The sequence below is a fragment of the Aspergillus ruber genome, assembly GCF_000600275.1.
Source record: "Aspergillus ruber CBS 135680 unplaced genomic scaffold scaffold00013, whole genome shotgun sequence".
NCBI classification, from domain to species: Eukaryota; Fungi; Ascomycota; class Eurotiomycetes; order Eurotiales; family Aspergillaceae; genus Aspergillus; species Aspergillus ruber.
The window spans coordinates 463999-484089 of NW_024467309.1; the positions used below are offsets into that span (position 1 = coordinate 463999).

Here is a 20091-nt window from a genome sequence, read left to right on the forward strand (position 1 = left end):
ATATCATCTATATCAGTCTCATTCCGCTATCAACCATCTCCGAAGCAAAAATAGCCATATATTTATATACATTCCGAAGTTGCACAGCAATTCATATTTACTCCGTAATGTCTACCCATGTATATATATATATATATATACCCAGCAGCCTGTAGTATATGAGATGAACTGGTCTGTAGGCTGCTGAATGCTGATGAAATCCATATCTAACGGCAACCTATAACTGAAAGGCATTGCGTTGTATATTGATCATTAAATCCAACTGTAGTTTGGTAAAAAATTATTGTATAACTCCAAGAAATTGGCAAAATACTATTTACCTCTGTATGATTACAGGAGATTTTGATATACAAACCAAGACAGTATTTAATAATGGTAAAAAATCAGATGAATCAGCAAATTATCCAGCCGAAAAAGGAAAGTCTTGGCAATTTTATGCAATTGCGGTCCCCCGCGGTCAAGACCGCAAGGGACCGCAAGGGACCATGGTCCGGTCCGGTCCTGACATTTCAGGACCGCAAGACCGCGTGGTCCGGTCCTTGGTCGCCGACTATAGGACCGGGACCGCACCATTTCGAGGCCTACCCCCAATATTTCCGCTGAGATAAAATCCTGAACTTGCGATGGCTATGTCCTCATCTGCCACACCATTCGCGAGTGATACAAAGACTGCCGAGTGAGCAATTCCCGTTCCAAAACCCCCGGAGAAGATTAGTAGACTTTCCAGTGGGCTTGTGTTTCCACGCCAGTAGATGATTATCGACGCAAAAGTAAACATCGAATTCACTGATGCCACCACAATAGGCAGTTTGTAACGGCGATATCTGGATGTCATGAGTCGAGGCACAGGAACTTCGATCTATGAAATTCGGGTATTTGACTGACCTCATAATCCATCTGCCTGTAAGAAGACCACCCAGCGTATTGCCAATGATGGCCGGGATAAGATAAAACCCTGCAGCAGCCGGACTTGCATTCTTTGTCACTTGCCAGTACAGTGGCACTGTAACCATAAGCTGCCAGCACTGTCAGCCACCTTGGTAATCAGTCTAGCTAGGGTTCATACAGCTATTTGTGTCAAATTCTGGAGCGCAATCAATGTATAAGAATTGACCACGGGGTATTGTGTTATCAACCTGAGTGGAAATATTGGCTCCTGCGCCCAGTGATTTTCGATGAGAACGAACATAGTGCCACTCGCGAGAGCAATTGCAGCTGCACCGATTATTATGGGATGATCCCATGGGAGCCTCTGCCCACCCGTATCAAGTATGAGTAAGGAAAATACAATGCTGAGACTCATAGAAATTGCTCCTGCAATGTCAACGCGCCTGAGTTTATCCCATGTACTATGTCTGTTGGATGGTCTCTTTGTGATGTCTGGCAGCTTCTTATTGACAAGCCAGAGAGCAACAAGAACAAGCGGGCATTGGCCCAAAAAAACCCTGCAAGTGATGTTAGTTGGAACAAGCAGCAAGCCAGTGCTAACGTACCATCTCCAACCAATCACTTGTGCAAGGTAGCCACCGACTGCGCCTCCACAGCTCCGGCCTATAGTTTGTATGACGTTGACATACGAGCGGTACAGTGCCACTTCATGCACAGGGACAAGATCAGTCAGAAGAATAGCCACTACACAAACCATGCCCGCACCACCACAGCCCTGAACAGCCCGTGCCGAGATGATTTGAGACATGGACTTTGCCAGTCCTGAGCCCATTGTGCCGATTACAAATATCATGTACGAGGCCTGGAGGCAACATTTCCGTCCGAAGATGTCGCTCAGCTTTCCATACTATCACATGTTAGCTATAGACTTCTGGGCTTGAACAGTAATGTCACAGCTAACCAACGGTTGCGCAATGCACTGTGCCAACATGTAGCTTGTCATAAGCCAGCTTCCGGACTGGAAGTCATTGAGTTCGGAGGATATCTGTCCGTAAGTCACAAGCACGATACTGGTGTCCGCTTGAGAAACTAAAACACCTGCAAACAGGCAAATTAGCACAAGTAATCATAACTCAACAGCTGTACTATGCTGCTGCCTACCTATTAGGAGGATAGCAATAAAGCCATTGAGAAACTTTCGAGTTCCCTCTTTACCACTGCTCCCATCTATGGTGGGCTGGTTTTCCTCGTCCACTTCATCGGCGTGGTCCAGTCCCTGCCAGTTCTCTTCAGTGATTGATTGGGCCAAAGAGAATATCAACCTACCGAGCGAGAATCCCCTTCTGCGGAAGATGGCAGTAGAGGGGCCGTTTCATCCGCCTTAGCGCCAGTGTCACCGGCCATTGGAACATGTGGACCTCTGCCCATTGCCGCTGAATTCAAACTGGACTTAAATCCTAATCCTGAAGGCGAAGAAAGGAAGAAAATTTTGTTTCTCCATGAATTACAAAACCGACAGGCTCCAAAACATAGCTGAGGTCGACATTCAAAAGACCCACATCGACATACGGAGCTGAAAACTAGTATAATGTTGCAGATCCACCTGTGAATGTCGGCGTCACCTATACCCGCTTCGTCTCTGTAATATGCAGTTGAAGGACGCCAGAATGCGTCCTAAGATAAACCTGCCATTGCTTGCTCATAAGCCAGGGACCTGTTGGACGATAAGTGGAAGTCTGGAAAGCGGAAAATAATACATGTATTGTACGACTACGATGATCAGCCATTTTAGATGGAGATTTATTCGGTGGTCGCAGGTCAGCTGGGATCGATGATTTAGTGGCGGTGGTAAAAATAGCTTATGTAAGTCGTACACATTTAACGTAGTCCACGGCCATGTGACGAATACGGCCGAGTGACGAATTTTCGCCTCGCCCACTATGTTTTTAAAGGCTTTCAACCACCAATGCCATTAAATACGACTATTAACTAGTTGAATATATAGTTATTTATTAGGACAATTTCGTATTGTATGTCCAATGGTTCCACAGCCACTACAGCGTGATGGAGCTCGCTGACGAGGCCTAGGTGTAGAATCGCCAATATCCTCATTAAGCTGCAAACCAAGCTGCTGAGTTCGATTTTCACCTTCCTGTACTGATAAAAGTAAATCATTCCCTAGACTAGCATGTCTCCTTGCCTTCTTTCTAGTTTTCCGCTCATTCTCGGCCTCTAAAACCTTGATTCGCTCATGAAGAAGAACATTCATACTCATTTGCATCTGTGCAGTCTTCTCAAGATGATAGATATGAGACATTGGACTACTGGAAAGCTTGCGATTTCTTGAATTAAGGCTTCTTTGCAAGCTGTGGATCTTGTGATCAAGCTGGCAAGGATTCTGAGGTGTTTGAAAAGCAGATGATATTGAACCTTCAACAAGTGGTGGTGTTGGTGTACGAAGTTGAAAAGTAATCTTTTCAAGAACCTGGTCTTGATCAAGCGGCTTAAGACCAGCTCCCGCAAAGCCGCTGCTGATATTCTGTTGATTAAAGAACTTTTCGCGTGCAGAAGGATATAGATGCAGGAAATCCTCCTTGTCAATGTGGTTATTTCCAGCAACCATCAACGCCTCAACCAGTTTGCTGTATGCGCGCTTAAGCGGCCCAAAGACTCCAACATCAAGTGGTTGAAGAAGATGAGATGTATGAGGTGGCACGCAGAGACAGATAATTGTGTTCTTTTTGCAGAAGGTATCAAATTCTGCACTTAGATGGCTAGAATGACCATCAAGAATAAGCAACCGCTTTGCACCAGTTGAATGGTGTTTGGAATATGGTTCAAACACATCCTTTAGCCAGTGAAGGCCTATCTCATCTGTTGTCCAGCCATTGTCACTCTTTGCAATCCTCCAGTCTCGATTCCTATCCTGAAGGAGTGCAGGTTCTTGATACCAAGCAGCCTGATGTTCCTTTCCCTTTAAAATAACCACTGGTGGTGCAGAAATCCCTTTAGAACTGACACATTCAATGATTGTAACCCATTCTCGATTCCCCTGGATAACTGTACGAGGTCTCTCACTGCGTTCCACTGCAGTAATCACCTTAGATGTTGTACAGAGTCCCATCGCAAAGCCAGTTTCATCAAAGTTCCAGATGTCATCCTCATGGATACCATGTTCCTCAATGGCTTTGTGTACAGTTTCAAACCACTGTCTAATGACGTTTGGATCTTCCTGTTTTGCCCGCTGGTATGTAATTCTTCGATTATATCTTGTACGTAATTCAGGACGGCGTCTGGTAAAGGAATATGCCCAGTTAACTCCAAGGGTTGCAGTTGAATTTTGTGTTCGATCACGAAGTAAAATCTGCGCCATTCCACGTAGGTATTCAGGCCGAATTGAAAAGCCTCGTTTATCTGCATCAAGCAGACTCTTTACAAGGACTTCCTCTTCAAGAGATGTCAATTTATGACCACTGGCACGTGTTTCTGCGCGTGGTTTCTTTCCTTTAAGTCGACGACGAAGAGTAGCCTCAGATACACCATATATCTCAGCAGCTCTCAATATTGATTTGATTTTTTTTTGTTTTTATATGCAGAAATAGCCATTTGCATGCGATTTTCTTGGGATAAAGGCATTTTGAAGGATATGGTAGAAAAAGATGAAGAATCTCAACACGTTGGTGGGCGAGGCGAAAATTCGTCACTCAGCCGTGTTCGTCACATGGCCGTGGATTACGTTAACTATTCGTACTGTACGGGGCACAGGGTTATTACAAAGGAAGATCGTCTCCCTGACTTGATTTGTTTGCGATCCTGTGGATCCACTTGTAAATACAGCTAGCATGAACTCTGGTCCTTTACCAGGTCGGTCCACTTGAGAAACTGAGACCAAGACAAAAAGCCCGCTTAGTGCTGAGCAGGTCTCCACGGAAGAAAGTTCGCTAAGAATGCTGCAAACAGTCCAGTCGAGGTCAGGGTGCTAAAACTGCTTGACCAACTTCCTGACTTAGATGCGTGTAGGGAAGCGCTGCGCGGACTCTCGAGGTAGTGTTGTGAATCCCGTTGCCTACCCCATCGACAGCCTCGATGATTGCCCAAGCAAAAAACGAATCTGTCTCAATCTGTGTCTCAAACCCGTCTTTCTCGAAACAACCAATCAATTCCAGGTCATCCAGCCCGTTGTATGAAGCATATATTCTCCAGGACCGCACCTCTGTCGCGCCATTCCACGATACGTACCACACAGTTGGTCCAGATTTCGTGTGTGCCATAGATAAGACATCCGGATTGGATGATGGAGTAGCAGTGAAATTCGCTTTGTAGGCACGATAAGTCAAGGCATTCTGGTCCGCAAAATGAGCCTCCCATACGACCCGAGACCCATCCCACGTATGCTCGCTCAAGAATGGCGACGCACCCCAGTCACACAATGCATTCCCATTTGGTAAAATGTCCACACTGCCTTCCTTATTTGAAAGTAGATCGTGTGGCGCAGGGTAGCGATTGATAAGGGACGCATGCATTGTTTGCATATCTAGATGCAAAACAAGACCGGAGGATGACAACGCGGTCTTATGGTACTTGTCAAATGCATTATTGAAGAGCGAGAGAATTTCAACGGACTCATTCGACACTAGCCACCGTGCGTGATGCTGGGAGCTGAAATTTAGACCTGGCTCAAAGTTGAAGTCGGATGCTTTGCCTCCCAGCCGCCAGAGTATAGTGCCATTTTTGCCCGATATTTTGTAGACCGTGCTCGTGTGGCGCGAAGATATCAAATAGTCGCCGTCTTTGTTCTTGTCGATGGAGTTCAAGTGACTAGTAATCTGTTAAAGGACACATGCCTACATCATCCCAAGCAGGAAACGTACAAGTAATCCCATGCAGTGCGTTGACTAGAACCGTCTCCCCATTGCTCTGTGGAGCCGAGTTCCATATACGAATCTTCGACGTCGACGTGATCCAATGCATCCCAGGAGAAGTTGACCCTGCGAGTGTCCAGGTCAATCTCCTGGAAACCGCTGGTAATTACGTATCCTGCAGACGGACCGCCTAGGTTGGACAGATTCCATGATCGTGGCTTATAAAAAATCGTCAAGATACCAATTCCATTGTCGACTGTCTTCAGTTCATGTTCATCAAACCATGGAGTACTCCCAACCTGTTCGAAAATTTCCACTTCTTTCAAGTGTTGATCGACGATGAGGACCGGGCCCGTTGCTTGAGGTGGGTTGCCATCACGCATGTCTAGCATGCATAACTTGACCTCACCGGATACTTGGCATGGGCCGAAATCGTACACTTCACCTTGGTTGATTCCCGCACCTGACCAGACCAACTCCTACATGCGCATGTCAGTGTTGCCCGAATCACGTAATGGAATACTCACTCCAAAGCCATCGTAGATGTATGGGGCTGATGATGATCCAGTTTGCAAATGCATAGGAGCTACGAACAGGTAGCCCGGGGAAACCTGTCCAGCTTCATAATGGGTCACATTCAAGACAGGAGCACAGATGTCTGGCCTCTTTTTTTGTAAGTTAGTCATGCACAGCTGGCTTATTGGAGAAGTGTAAAGGGGAGTAGTACGGATTTGAAGCATAGCGCAGTGCTATCGTTAAGAGCAATAACATGCGAAATGCAGAGCCAAAGAAACATGAGAAAAACTGCTGTCATATTACCGGATAGAAGTCCGCCGAAGGACGCTATCAGGAAGATTCGATTAGGGGAAGAACAAAGAGTCTTAAACTGAAGTTACTCAAACCTCTCTGACGCTCGTGTTCAAATTTAAGAACCCTATAATCAGCAGACCTTGCTTAGGCATTACCAGTAGTGGTTTAGGAATTCAAGGTCCGAAGTAAAAATACCGTAATGGCTTGGACCTTGCTGAAAATTAAGACCCACTGTTTTGTATGGTGGTAAGATGACTGGCTGTAATGTAAGACGGAGCTTTGTGGCTTGCCAGAACTGATCAGTCAGATTACCCAAAACCACAAGTCAGATCAGTGCAATACAATACAATAATGGATCTGTGGCTAGCTGAACTGTGGGGTACCAAGTCAATACACTACCTGTTCAGGGGAATTATTCAGTATAATTTTTTGATACTAATCCGCTACGCTATTGAATCTCCTCCGTTGTTCTGTTTGTACCAAGTACCAAGTTGATCCTGTTTTTGACTACTTGATCGCTGGGTTCTATACCTAGGAGTATACGAAAATAGCGAAAAGTGAAAGCTTGCGTGCCCTCGAATCCAGTCGGATTCGCCGTTCGGGGGTGTAAACCCGGCCCATTGCGAGATTGATTGAGGTTTCTTGTCTCCTCTATAGTACAGTACTGACAAACATTGTTCCCTGGTAGGATAAGAACCGGCCGCTCTTGCCTACTATGGTAGGGCAATAGACGGCTCTTTGGGTGCATTATCAGTGAGCCCCACCGCCATTTCAGCTCATTTAGTGATCTTCTCAGCTGAAAACCCACCATCTGGTATAACTAGTAGCGTAACGTAACCGGCAAGCGAGCGCCGCATGTAGGCGAACGCCGCACCTCTGTATTCCATATAAAGTGTCACTTTTCGAGGCATCAATATCTCACTGTTAGGATGCGTCTTTGATTGTGGGTGGTAGTTTGTAGGTGCTTATGTTGCATTGCATGTTTGTTTTTTTGGCTACTAGAACCAACTCTTAATAGAAGACAGGAGGCTGCTGAGTATTTCTGAGCCTAACACAGGCGGCTGATATGATTGGGTATCTGCTCAGTGTCTTAGCGCTGCTATTGACAAACGACATCGGCATGCCAAACGATGCCATACAGAAAATCAAGACAAACGGCAGCTTAGCGACACCACACAACGTCTATGGATTTCTTGTGTAAATAGGCCTTTCTCCTTCTTTCCTTTCCTCCTCCAGATTCAATAGTCTCTTTTATCTACTAGTCATTGAGCCCGTGACAGCACCATTGCGTACTTTTGTGATTCGTTTTAACAACGCGAGGTAGCTGAGATCAAATGATAAATGCTGAAGTGGCTTACAACACCTCATAAAAAGGATCTATATGATCTGTGTTACAATGGTGTGGTGTGGTCTCTGTGACTGCTCGTTTGGCAGCCAGGAGGCCCTCAGCCAACACCTCCGGGACTCACCCACCCATCCTCAACTACCCAAAACACCACTGAACAGATTTTTTCAATCATTTGACGGCTTTATATTTGATCCTAATATACCATCGAACGAATCGTATTCGTCCTTCCAAAGATTCTACAGTTGGCGTAAAGGCGATAAGGACTCAGCCCAAGCTTGGGACCAGTATCAGGAAGCGCTTACTCAAGAGTTCAAACTCTGGTTTGGGGCAGAGGACAACATTGCTGCTTGGCATTCACTTTGTCGCGCTGTGAGGATTAAACCTCTACCAAGAAGTTGTCTTGAATGTGGTACTGTACTGTACTGTACCAAGTTGTTTTCAGTGACATCATATTAATATGAATTTACAGGCCGTGCGAGGAATACGTATAAATATTGTTGGCCTGATTGATTGGGCTCGCAGTACTGGAAACCACAGTGAGATATAGTTCTTCCGCAATTTGAAGGAGCTGCGGGATTATACCAGAAGAACCGGCAGGATCTTCTGCAATAACCTTGACCAGACTGGAAATGGCAATGTAGTTCTGAGGCATTTGCTTTGATTATACATCGAGATAATTAATTGAGAAAGGAATTGAAAGAAATAATACAAAATGCTCGCAACATTTGATTTGAATCCGTTCGATTGAAGCCATGGGTTCGGAGGGTGTGTATTTCGTCAGATGAAAAGCCAAGTTGATGAGCAAGGGCAGCCATTCTCCCTAGACTAAATCTCTCAGTTGACTGTGTTGCCATGGTTTGGTGGCACTTCTTATCAGAATGTGGTTGGACAAAGTGCCTTGGAGTAAATAGCCATAGCCGTGCCATGCTGGCTGCAAATGGGTTGACTCTGGAAAGCAATGGAATGAAGGCATGCTCTGAAGCTTGGAAAGATGAGAGTTCCTTCATGTTCTGGGAGCTCCAACGCTTGAGCATCGCCTCATTAATAGTACCCTTGAACCGTTTTGGGAGAAGGTTTCGAAAGGCTTTCACTGGTTGTTTCAGATACAGAGGATCCTGAATGAGTGTATTGATAGACACCAGCCATCCAGGGACCTCAAGGAGCCTGTTTTGGAGAGAGTCTCTTTCTGTTTTTTCTTGAACATAAGAGAAAATTATTTGTGATTGCATAAGTTCCACAAGTTAATCACACTCCTTTGTTGAATATGCAGGCATTAGACCCTCGACAGTTCGCACTGAGCTTGGATCTATCAAATATGTTATATCATCCGGGAAAAGACATGCCCATGTCCGGTGGATCACACTGAGGTAGTGATAGACATGCTGCCAATAAAACATTAACATATGATGAATGGAGACTCCAGCAATAACATACTTCATGACACTGGAGTCCAGGAATCCGCTCAATGTGGTACGCTTTCAGTGGGTCCCAAAGTCCAATATATGGCAGCAAATTGTCAAAGTCCTCATAAGTAGCTTGTTTCGTTGAAGCTGTGACAACCTATATATGACGGCCCAACACTGCAGCAATGAATGATACATCGCAAATGCTGCTACTCAGCCATGTCGCCAACAACCTTTATAAAACCCCTTCATTACCTAGATAGATTTCCTCTTCTCTTTTCTTCTCCAGATTCGATATCCTCGTCGATGGTTGCAATAGTCTAGATAGGAACATTGATTCATTATTATCTACTATTCCGAGCCCGTGACAGCTAGTGCCTCAGGAGCTTATGGGGATAAAAGACTGTAGAATAGCCACCAGCCTCAAGTCCACGAATAAGGGTCTATCATAGCTCTAAGGCTCGTTATGGACAATAAACTTGATTAAATAATAATAATATATCATGAATTATACACTTACCGGATAAATATAGCTTAACCAGCCACTCATATTCTCCGAAGGACTCTCCAGCTCTGAGTCGAGTCGGTGTCTTCCATACGCACAAACCAAGCTGACATCATCTCTAAATACCAGTCTGGGTGGGTTGACTTGATCAAATAGATTCTCTTGTCTGATTCCCGTGTGTGCAAGTCTCCTCTGTAAAATATGCCTACTTATAGTAGCAGCCACTCTATGCTCAGGCTCGAGATTGTAGACAGAATTATTATGCTATATTTTAGTCCAATATAAGATAGCAATCCCAGTTTTGGGCTTACATTTCCATATCCCCTCATTTATTTCCGGCCCTAAGGACTCTCCAAAGAAATTCGCTGCCCTGATGGCACCAGCACAGAAGCTTGATCTACCTTTTGACTTGCCTGTTCGCAGGTCAACTGTCACGGGCTCATTAGCTAGAAGATATTAAAGAATTGATATTCCTATCTAAACCATCTAGTAGCCATCGACGAGAATATCGAATCTGGAGAAGAAAAGAAAGATAGAGGCAAGTCTATTTACATGAAGAAGTCCCATATGGTTGTGTGTGGTCTCGCTAAGCAGCTTGTTTGTCTTGATTGCTTTCATGGTATTGTTTGCCGTGTTGATGATGTTTGCTGATGAAGGCGCTGGGCTGAGCCGTTACATCAACCATCATACCTGGGACGATCTTCTCCTCGACTCCAGTGCAACAAGACAATGGAAAAGTGAATTCATTAAGCATGGCTCACCATATGACCGGCATGATCGACTGTTTGTCGGTTTAGGCCGCTCATGGAGGGGAATTTGACTCTATTGAGTTCCAAGATGGGTTGCCAGTTGGATACATCAGCCACTGCAATACTGAAGGAAAAGAAATCCCTGTCTATCACTTATTCCAAGTTTCCCACCCTAGCTTATTGATTGCCAGGGAAATATTTGTTGCTAAGGGCAATGTTTACTTTTATTATGGACATTGCGGGATCACATTGAGTGAGATTGGACAGCTTTGGCAAGTATATCAGCTCAGTGAAGTGGAAATGGCAATGATTTGCAAAGTGGTATGTTCCAAATGAACCACAAAATGTAAAGGGCTTGAACTGACTTTTTCGAAGATCCTCAAGGGCCTCAGATATCTTCACAAAGACCTGGACGTCTGCTATGGTGGTTTTACAGATGAAAATATTTTAACAACTGAAGAGGGCGATGTGAAGACCAGTAAGAACCAATCCGGCACAACGCAGGGTTTAGCTGACTTGGTTACAGCCGGTATTAGCGAATCTCTCCTAAAGAAGCCTAAAAATAGCATACACAGCAAGGCCAAAGACATTCAGGCTGTCTACAACGCAGCCCGGAGACTGCTTTGGCTTGAGCGACCAGCTAGAGTACGTGACACGATTGGCCTGCTTGCTGAGGACTTCGCCGGCGCCCCGCCAACAACCGCTGATGACTTCCTAGAGGTAAGAACCATTGGATAAGTTGGCTGTATTAACTGCTGACCAAATTTGCAAGCATCCATTTCTACAGACAAGTGCGGTGCCATGGTGCCTTCGCTCTGTTAATCACCACCCCTCCAACGGCGTCAACCTTGCCATAACCCCATCCCTAGGATGTACCGTCGCACCCTTCCTGATCTCCAACTTCGCGTTCGGATCCCTCAGTTCCATCTCAAACTTGCCCACCATCGTGGCAACCAGACAAGCCAGCTCAACCTTCGCAAACCCCTGCCCGATACAACTCCTCGGCCCATGAAGGAAGGACAACAAAGCGTAGTTATTACTCGTCCCGCCGGTCTTATTCGTGCGTCCTGTGTTGGGATCGATCCACCGTTCTGGGTTGAATGTAGCTGCTTCGGGCCCCCAGAATTCCTCTTGTCGGTTGATTATGTGCGGGGAGATCATGAAGAAGGTATCTTTGGGGATCGGGACGCCGGTGATGGTGGTGTCGCGGGAGGCGATGCGGACTGTCGCTGGGACGGAGGGGTAGAAGCGGATAACTTCATTGCAGACGGCGTTGAGGTAGGGAAGGGAGTCGAGGGTTGCAGCGGATAAGGGGGCTAGTGAGGCAGAGGAAATGGAGGGGAGGCTTGTGCGGATTTCTTCGCGGAGACGGGATTGGATGTCTGGATGTTTGCAGAGGGCGTAGATGGCCCATTGCATGGCTGTGGATGTTGTTTCGTGGCCGGCCGTTAGGAAGGTCATCATTTGGTCGACTAGATTTTCTTCTGTGAAGGTACCGCTTTGTAGGGCGACAGAGATTATGTCAACTCCGTTGTTTTCGGTTTTGCTCTCTATTTTCTCGCGCTTTTCATGGATGATTTGCCGAGCGACGCTGCGGAGGAACCCTGACGTTTCTTGGGCGATCTTGTTACGTCGGACGGGCAGTTTCTGAAGGATTTTCAGGTCGACTGCGAACAAACCTAGGAGCACGATTATTCTGGTCATTTTTGGGTCGTCATCGAAGAATCGACGGTACTGCCGATTGAGCTCATTGTCGGGGTCCTGTAGAGACTCAAAGTCATGGTCCATTCCTGCAAGACCGACAATATCCAAAGTCGCTCTGCTGGCCCAGTTACCAATCTGGACGACGTTGTCTTCTGGGTTATTTCGGGATTTGACATCTTGCTCGATCAGGTTTGCCATTTCGGCGCTCTTCGCCCAGAATACCGGGTAAAGGTCTTTGACATGGCGGTAGGAGAACGCTGGCATAAGATTCTTTCGTTGTAGCTGCAGACGGAGTTAATATACTTTAGTGGGAAGCTATAATGAAATAGTCTCACCTTATGCTCATCCCCCTCCGCAAGAAGGAGCCCATTCCCCGTAACACGCCTCAATTGAAGCTGGACTAGTTCAGGCTTGCAGAAATCATACGCCTTGTGAACGAGCACCTCACTGAGGGCTTTGGGGGACGTCAAAAGAACACGTTCTAGGTTTCCAACCATGTAATAACGAATCAACCCGTCGTTGTGCACATTTCTGATCCAGTCCGCCATTTCATCCAGGGGAGTCTCCAGGAAGATAGATTTCGTGTTGCCTCGGAGCCATGTTCGCGTCTGTCCAAACGGTCAGAGCAATCCCCTTTGACGGGCTAAAGTGTAGGCAAGTGATCTCACCGGTGGTGTCGGTAATTGTTTGAGAGGTGTGAAAAATTGAGGATATAAACTTAAATCATAGATGATCCGAAGTGCTGTTGCAATAATTGACAACCCGATGAACGTCAAGACGGGCGAGTCGAGCACTCTATACTCGGGTCTTAAATATACCAGAGCTGCAATACTGAAGTAAACAACCCCGAAGTGGATACTGGGTCGCGCCATTTTGGGAATCAACGAAGATCGAGCATGCGAGTGACGATGGGAATTGCCGGTATTCCGTATGTTCCGTGGTCTAAGAGAAAAAGACCGGATGTAAAGAATTTGCATGTGAATGGATCCCGCATCAGTTCATAGCCCACCCACATCAGGGAGTCTTCTATCCTTTTATGCCACTGACATCAGAGCCAAAGTAATCATGAACCCCCCTTCCCACAAAAAAATCGCACTTGGTCAGTGCTGAAGACCCGCAGAGATCCCCCGAACAAGTGCGAGATCTCGGTCCCACTTTGACAGGAGAGCCTAGCCGAGATGCCCAGTCGGTCATCGAATCAATTGCCCGAACGATCCTTCAACCTATGCTTGATTTAAGATTTGACCGGGACTCGAGATCTTGCAGCATGTGTATGCCAGGCGTATGCGTATACAATGCGAGCGACGATCAAATGGTATGTCACCATCGGAGGAATTTCGATCGCTGTTGTTCGGTGAAGTGACGGTGAGAGGTTAGCTTGTCCTGCCTGCTGGAAACCCTGTGCAAGAAGCGGGGCGAATCCCTGACTATCTCGACGTGTCCATTGCACGAAAATATATGATAAATTGTCAAGGGAGAAGATCCCGAGGCTGGCATGTGTATTTACTTGCATTGATTAGTCACCAACACAATTGTGAATGCACAAGTCAGGTGGCATGTCGACGAGAAGTATAAGAATGAGAGGAAAGGCAGTATGTATGACTTGGATTTGAATGATTGCATTCTGAATATCTGGAATAAACAAATCATTTAGGCTTAGTTTACGGAATATTCGTCAACATACCATTGAACGCTTTTACAGACCCAAAAATGTACATTACTATTCCACCTGCAGGAGCCTCACTAACCCAAAAACTTCTCCTGCATCTCCTGAAACAGCCTCCCTTGAACCTCAACCAATTCCTTCATCTTCGGCCTCTCAGTCATCCTCTTTAACCACGCCGTCATATGCGGAATTTCCTTCCCATCATACCCCTCATCAGACAATATGGTCTGCACATTATTTTGTCATGGCACAAACGCTAAATCAGCATACGACATTTTATCACCAAAAAGCCACTCTCTGCGTTCCAACCACTCGTCCAACACTTTTGATACACGTTTGATCTCGTTCACATAGCGCTGTACCGCACTGTCCACCCGCTCTGCATGGTACCGCTTGAACCAGACAACTTGGCCGTAGTACGGGCCCTGACCAGTAACCTGGTAGTATAGCCACTGACGAGCTTGGTAGAATTCCTTCGTGCCAGGGGCAAAGCTGAGCTTGTGCTCTTTGTCGTAGGTGTCGAGAATGTACTCGAGGATGGCGCCGGATTCCCAGATGGTGATGCCGGTATTGGGGTCGTGGATGGCTGGGAGGCGGCTGTTAGGGTTGATGACTTCATATTCGAAGATATCGAGCTCCGAGAGGATGAAGGATGCTTTGAGTGGGTTCGGACCAAGGTAGCCCCCATAGAGCTTGGTTGGTCTCATGTCACGAGGCATTGTGATAATCTGTAGTTAATTGAAGGTAGAACTGCTATAATTATTAGCGAGAAAGGAGGATCTAAATCTCCTCTAAATAACCAAAAGCGGAGATGTCTTTATTGACTCGGATATCTCGTATCCATGCTAATCAGGCTGTACGCTTCTATGGACCGAAGAATGGGGTCGGCTCTATGTTGTCACCGGAGCGAATCTAATTACGCCAGCACGGAGTGCATATCTGTCGTTCGATATCATCCTGTGCTCTGAAAGGAATCGTGTGATAGATCCAGTGCTGACACTTGCCGTTTTGGGAAGTCATTCATCTGTTCAGTGACGGTGGAAATATTCAGAATTGAATAGTAGATCGAAATTTATTTCAGAACTTCAAGAAGCTTCCAGAACGGAATGTTGTTATTTTAGAAATTTTTGATTCAGATCATTGATGTTGCTCATTGGTAGCCAGCCTCCAGATGTCATTTCGAAGTGGTCTCACCACTGTCAAGATAGGTGATACGTTGAGACGACAGTAAATGCTTAGAAGGTATCAAGACCTCACATAAGTCTTCTCGAATATGTACATATCACATATCTTGCGTTCTTACTTGTTATTGTATAAAAAATATCATTGAAATAAATCCTTATATTCCTAGCTGTATAATGCATCTGTTATGAAGTGCTATACATAATCTTCGATAGAATTCGCTCAGGCTAGAGCTTCCTCGTGCTTTTGCACATACTCCTTCCAAGAGGTCGTTTTCAAACCCAAGCCCGACAGCAGCCTTTTACTATCCTCCAAGCTGTGACCATTGTAGTATCCAGGATCTTCAATAAAAAGGTGGTTCTCCAAAAGCTCGTCGGCAACCGGGACCGGCAAGAATCCCTTGTATGTCTCCGCATCTACCTGCACATATCGGGTCTTCTTTCCAGTAACCGCTTCGAAGTCGGCTAGGATCTGAGTGGGAGTGTAATAATCGGCAGAAGCCAAGATCTGGGCACCGATAAGCTCAGTGCGCTTCTTGATGGCTGCGAGGACGAATTTGCCTGTCACTGTTAGTCAATTATCCCACGTATACAAGGAAACGAAGAACGCACCGAGATCTTCGGGAACGTCGATCAGAAGGAACTTGGCGTTGTTGGTGACTGGAAACGCGAGATTATAAACGCCGTCGTCATCCTTACGGATCATACCAAATGCTGCAAAGTTGGACATGAAGTAGCCTGGTAGGACGAATGTGGCCGGGACACCAGAAAAACGGATGTACTTCTCAACCTTTTGCTTCAGGTCAAAGTGAGGCACATGTGTGAGACAGCCACCAGAGATCTCGGTAACGTTGAGCAGAGAGGAGTAGATGATGTGCTCAACACCGGCCTCCTTAGCAGCGTTGGTGACATTAGTGCCGTGGGTCAGCTCGACTTCCGGGCCGCCTTCGTTCTCGCTCCATGAGGTGGTAATGAAGAACACCGTGTGGGAGCCGCCGATTGCATCGAGGATGGAAGCAGTCGAGTCCATATTGGCCTGGTAAAGCGGTCAATTAGGATGACACTTGGGTAAGGGGAGCAGAAAACATGACGCACACTTTTGACTTCAACTCCTTGCTTCACCAACTCCTGGGCAGCAGGTTTGGAGACATCCCGGGTAATACCCCGGATCTTGAATTCCTTCGACACCGCAGCATCGGCAAGGATGGCCTTGATTACGGAACGTCCCTGGTTGCCGGTGGCGCCAAAGATGGTAATGAGCTTAGACATGGTGAACTGATGCGAGATGCAGAGAGAAATTTAGACTCAGAAATCTGAATATAATAAATTAATTCAATTGACTATGATACTCTTTATAGCCAGATACACGGAGTACAGAGAGACGGTGGGGGCAGCAATGAGTGTAAGCGCTACGACTTCGTACAGTGATGCACGCGAGTCCGAAGTTATACCTTGGTGAGCCGAAAATCATAGAAACCGGCCAATGTTAATTACCCCGGATATAGGTTAGAATAGCAATATCTTCGGACTCCGAGTGGAGCTCGGACTAGGCTAATCCGCTGGTTCACACCGAGAGCACTTAGTCACACATTGGTAATCGAAACCCAGAACAAATAAAAATACCTGGGATGCAAAAAAAAGGTTCCGTGACTCGGTCTGGCATTCCACTGTCCTGCCCGAGCTAGTTGCTCCGGACCGGGATCTGATGTGATCGGGGATAATCTGGGGTATCTACGATAATATTAAGTGCCAATGGCTCCTCGCAATCCACATATCTTATCTGTAAGTACTCTCAATGCCCCATCGACACAAATTCATGTTAATGAGCTGCCAGTGTAATGAATGCAGGGCCCGGAAATCGAAGGTAAATATATAATGTAGCTTTGGTGGCTCAAGTTATGACCGATGCTGATGACTTTGCAGTGTTCGAAGGAACGGCCGACATGCGCAGAATGCAGGTATAACCAGAAGGAGTGTACTTATGCACCGAAGGTCTCCCGAACCCCATTGACTAGAGCGTGAGTGCCGGCTGATTTTCCACCCAGTTACCCAGTCTAACAACTAGAGTCGTAGCCACCTCACAGGTATTGAAGAGCGATTGGGTATATATGAGACCGCCTTGGCGAGACTATTTCCAACGGGGGATGTGGAACGAATTGTCCATTCTCTGGTGGAGGACCAACGCGCTGAGAATTTCCTGTTACCCTTAGACAACTTTTCTCCAGATGATCTGGGCGTGACTACAGCGCCAGTGGCTTCTCCCGACCAGTTCTTGTACTCTCTCCCAACATCAGCCGACAATGAGTTTTCTCATGAAGTTAGTACAGTGTTTCAGGAACCAAGCCTAAATTTGGCCCAGGGAGGTCGTTGCCAACCCCCCAACGAGGAAACATACGTCGATGCATATTTCATGAACTACCATCCAGGTCATCCTGTCATACACCAGCCAACATTCAGAGCTGAGCTTAACGCCCGCGCGCTTAACCCTCCCAGCCTGGCGTGGCAGATCCTGCACAAAGCGTTAATGGCAATGGGAGAGTGGACGCTAGGAAATGTCCACTCCAATACCGACCTGGATCTCTACCATCAAGCGAAAGATCTTCTGCAGAAAGTCTCATTAATGGAGGCAGGAAACTTGACGCTCTTACAGGCGCTCTTGCTCTTGAGTGATTTTGCACAAAAACAGGGCATGCCTGACGCAGGGCTGCAGTATCTCTCCGTTGCTGTGCGGATGGCTATTGGCCTCAGGCTTCACCGGGAGAGTCCGGAATTGTACTCTACAGTTTTTGAAAGAGAAATGAGACGGCGAGTATGGTGGACCATCTACATTTTCGACAGCTGCGCTGCCAAAACCTTCGGCCTTCCTCTCCTGCTGCCAACCAACAGTGAAATAAGCACTAGACAAGTGCTTAATGTGCATGATGAGGTATAGTCGCGTCATTAGATCCCTCAAATATAGTCGATTCCTAACTAGTATCTGATGGAAGGACCTCGATGCCACGACCCCTTCGTTACCTTCCGAGGTAAATGGACCGACGTTGTATTCCGGCTTAATTGGCCAGTCCCGATTCCACGCTATGGCAAACGCTATATACCGCCGTCTAGTGGCAAAGCCGAACATTTCTATCACCGAAATGCAAGATATGGAGAAGATGATTGATGACTGCCGGGCCTCCCATCCATCTTATTTAATAGACGGGGATTATGCACCCCGGTCAGAGTGGTTGAGGTTCTCCGGTGACCGGCTCCAAATTTGCGACAGAAACCTGCGGATTATACTGTGGCGACCGTATCTCCTACAGTGGGTGAAAATTAATTGCAAAGATGAAGGGTATGAAAACAACGCGAATGATGTCTTTCGAGAAAACGGATTACGGTGTCTATATGCTGCTCGAGAATCCCTAGATCTGGTCCGCAAGAGCATCGATAGCGGCGCGCATTTACGACTGGCCGCATCTTTCTTTTTGTATGTTCTTGAACCACTGCTTCTCCTTTGTCAATTTAACCTGTTCTTCCCTAATCTATGGCAGGTATTGTCTTTTCCATATCACGCTAGTATTTGTGATCTCCCTCCGGCTGGGCCGTGCTTTACCAGACTCCAACAGTCTTCTACAAGATATCAGAACCATCAAGCAGCTTGTGTCACAGACATGGCTCATCAAAGACGCACAAGTAAACAACTTTATCGACCTCATCAACCGGCTTACTCTCCCGTTTGATTCCCCGATGGAAGCCGCCTTAACCGCCGGTATCCCACTCGAAATATTCCCGGATAATGGTGATAACTAGTCATTGTCCTTCGGGTTGACTAATTAGCGACATATAGTCCCATTTCTATATCTTCGCTTCCGTTCAGATTTGACCAGTCATATACTCACACATATAACTGCACTCCCCCCTGATATGCATAGTAGCTACAACACCTCTACCCATAATTCTAAATATGATAACCCCCCCCACCCCACAACTCCCCCCGATCCCGTAGCCCATTCAAATAATCCCTCGCCATCCTCCCCACCTCCGCTCCATACACTTCCAACGGTGGCAACGGTCCCGGCATATCCTTCTTCACCTTCAACCAGACAACAGGATCACGACCACGACAGGCCTCGCGCATAATCTCCATATCGTGAACTGTATACCCACCGCCAACCAGGATGGCCACGGGTGGGGTCAGACCTGTAAAAGCAGAAGCAGTAGTATTACCACCACGACGGAGGAAGGCGGGGATATCGAGTGCGCCAGCTTGGGGGGATGAGACTGAGTGGATTACTGTTTTAGGGGTTATCAATCAATTAATTGAATCTACAATGCGATTATGGTCATGATATACGGAGTACAGCCAGGCTTCTTCATGGGGTAGGGGGGTAATTTACCATCATAGTCGGGCCGCAAGCCGGCGGATACGGCTGAAGCGACGCGGGGGCTTCTCCCGCAGACCAGGATTGGTAAAGGGTCCCTCGGAGTGGAGGTAGAGGAGGCGGAGCGGATGGAGTGGAGTAAACGGGATTGCATTGTAGTGATAGCAGAATAGTATAAGTGGTGACCAAGTGCTACGCAGGACTAAAGAATTGCTGTTGTTGATGTAAAACGAGGACCTGTGAATTCCCTATTCCGGTTATTTTGCAGTTTCTGGTCTAGTCTCCCGATACGCCGTCACGTAACCCCCTTCCTCCCCTCAGTTGCCCTGATATAAAAGACCCGACCTCGCTCTGCTCGACCTCCTATCTCACTTCTCCATCCTTCCTCCCTCCATCTTCTTTACCTTGCACTCGCCTCTGCGTCCCTGCAATTCGTTCGCCCAACTGGACTCCCCGTCTACCCCACCCGCCCCTCTTTCTTTCTGGTCGTAAACTGCGGCTGAGTTGTTGTTACCTTCTTGTTACTCTACTTTCAAATCTTGGGATTGGAATTATTTGGCCACTCTACGCAGGTGGCTTTTGAGGGGGCTGACCTGTCATTCGAAGAGTATGGT

General features: G+C 46.7%; 9 protein-coding genes across 9 annotated transcripts in view; 3 read left to right on the top strand and 6 right to left on the bottom strand.

Annotated features, from left to right (window-relative positions):
* Positions 1-2670, bottom strand: part of EURHEDRAFT_500634 (MFS general substrate transporter) — a 6704-nt gene extending 4034 nt beyond the window's left edge. The window contains exons 1-7 of the mRNA XM_040785747.1: positions 2215-2670; positions 2050-2164; positions 1850-1986; positions 1494-1795; positions 1067-1445; positions 886-1016; positions 586-824 (exon numbers count right to left, since the gene is read on the bottom strand). Coding sequence (XP_040638876.1) covers positions 586-824; positions 886-1016; positions 1067-1445; positions 1494-1795; positions 1850-1986; positions 2050-2164; positions 2215-2316 — 1405 coding nt within the window. The 5' untranslated portion in view covers positions 2317-2670. The remainder of the gene's footprint in view (positions 1-585; positions 825-885; positions 1017-1066; positions 1446-1493; positions 1796-1849; positions 1987-2049; positions 2165-2214) is intronic.
* Positions 2671-4650: 1980 nt separating this feature from the next.
* On the bottom strand, positions 4651-6728 carry EURHEDRAFT_386508 (arylsulfotransferase family protein). Its single transcript, XM_040779687.1, has 4 exons — positions 6478-6728; positions 6278-6415; positions 5760-6229; positions 4651-5706 (listed from the first exon to the last, which is right to left on the bottom strand). Exons 1-4 carry the CDS (start codon positions 6562-6564, stop codon positions 4860-4862), a joined length of 1542 nt encoding a protein of 513 aa, XP_040638877.1. The 5' UTR covers positions 6565-6728; the 3' UTR covers positions 4651-4859.
* A 962-nt stretch (positions 6729-7690) lies between these two features.
* EURHEDRAFT_68292 (uncharacterized protein) lies at positions 7691-8451 on the top strand. Its single transcript, XM_040787621.1, has 2 exons — positions 7691-8317; positions 8378-8451. Exons 1-2 carry the CDS (start codon positions 7942-7944, stop codon positions 8416-8418), a joined length of 417 nt encoding a protein of 138 aa, XP_040638878.1. The 5' UTR covers positions 7691-7941; the 3' UTR covers positions 8419-8451.
* Positions 8452-10568: 2117 nt separating this feature from the next.
* Positions 10569-11686, top strand: EURHEDRAFT_523362 (uncharacterized protein; the record flags this gene model as incomplete). The annotated part of the gene is made up of 3 exons (XM_040786889.1): positions 10569-10599; positions 10654-10886; positions 10941-11686. The coding sequence occupies 3 exons, from the start codon at positions 10569-10571 to the stop codon at positions 11301-11303; spliced, it is 627 nt and encodes a 208-aa protein (XP_040638879.1). The 3' UTR covers positions 11304-11686.
* EURHEDRAFT_456060 (cytochrome P450) lies at positions 11388-13141 on the bottom strand (the record flags this gene model as incomplete). Its single annotated transcript, XM_040784328.1, has 3 exons — positions 11388-12551; positions 12605-12877; positions 12938-13141. 3 exons carry the CDS (start codon positions 13139-13141, stop codon positions 11388-11390), a joined length of 1641 nt encoding a protein of 546 aa, XP_040638880.1.
* An 870-nt stretch (positions 13142-14011) lies between these two features.
* EURHEDRAFT_68309 (glutathione S-transferase) lies at positions 14012-14803 on the bottom strand. Its single transcript, XM_040787622.1, has one exon. It carries the CDS (start codon positions 14652-14654, stop codon positions 14178-14180), a length of 477 nt encoding a protein of 158 aa, XP_040638881.1. The 5' UTR covers positions 14655-14803; the 3' UTR covers positions 14012-14177.
* Positions 14804-15339: 536 nt separating this feature from the next.
* On the bottom strand, positions 15340-16385 carry EURHEDRAFT_537704 (NmrA/HSCARG family protein; the record flags this gene model as incomplete). The annotated part of the gene is made up of 3 exons (XM_040787344.1): positions 15340-15677; positions 15729-16152; positions 16212-16385. The coding sequence occupies 3 exons, from the start codon at positions 16383-16385 to the stop codon at positions 15340-15342; spliced, it is 936 nt and encodes a 311-aa protein (XP_040638882.1).
* A 389-nt stretch (positions 16386-16774) lies between these two features.
* On the top strand, positions 16775-18905 carry EURHEDRAFT_500644 (Zn(II)2Cys6 transcription factor; the record flags this gene model as incomplete). Its single annotated transcript, XM_040785748.1, has 6 exons — positions 16775-16898; positions 16951-16980; positions 17040-17134; positions 17190-18042; positions 18104-18582; positions 18647-18905. Exons 1-6 carry the CDS (start codon positions 16869-16871, stop codon positions 18903-18905), a joined length of 1746 nt encoding a protein of 581 aa, XP_040638883.1. The 5' UTR covers positions 16775-16868.
* Positions 18757-19698, bottom strand: EURHEDRAFT_412524 (uncharacterized protein). The gene is made up of 2 exons (XM_040781928.1): positions 19493-19698; positions 18757-19388 (listed from the first exon to the last, which is right to left on the bottom strand). Exons 1-2 carry the CDS (start codon positions 19629-19631, stop codon positions 19054-19056), a joined length of 474 nt encoding a protein of 157 aa, XP_040638884.1. The 5' UTR covers positions 19632-19698; the 3' UTR covers positions 18757-19053.
* Positions 19699-20091: the final 393 nt, after the last annotated feature.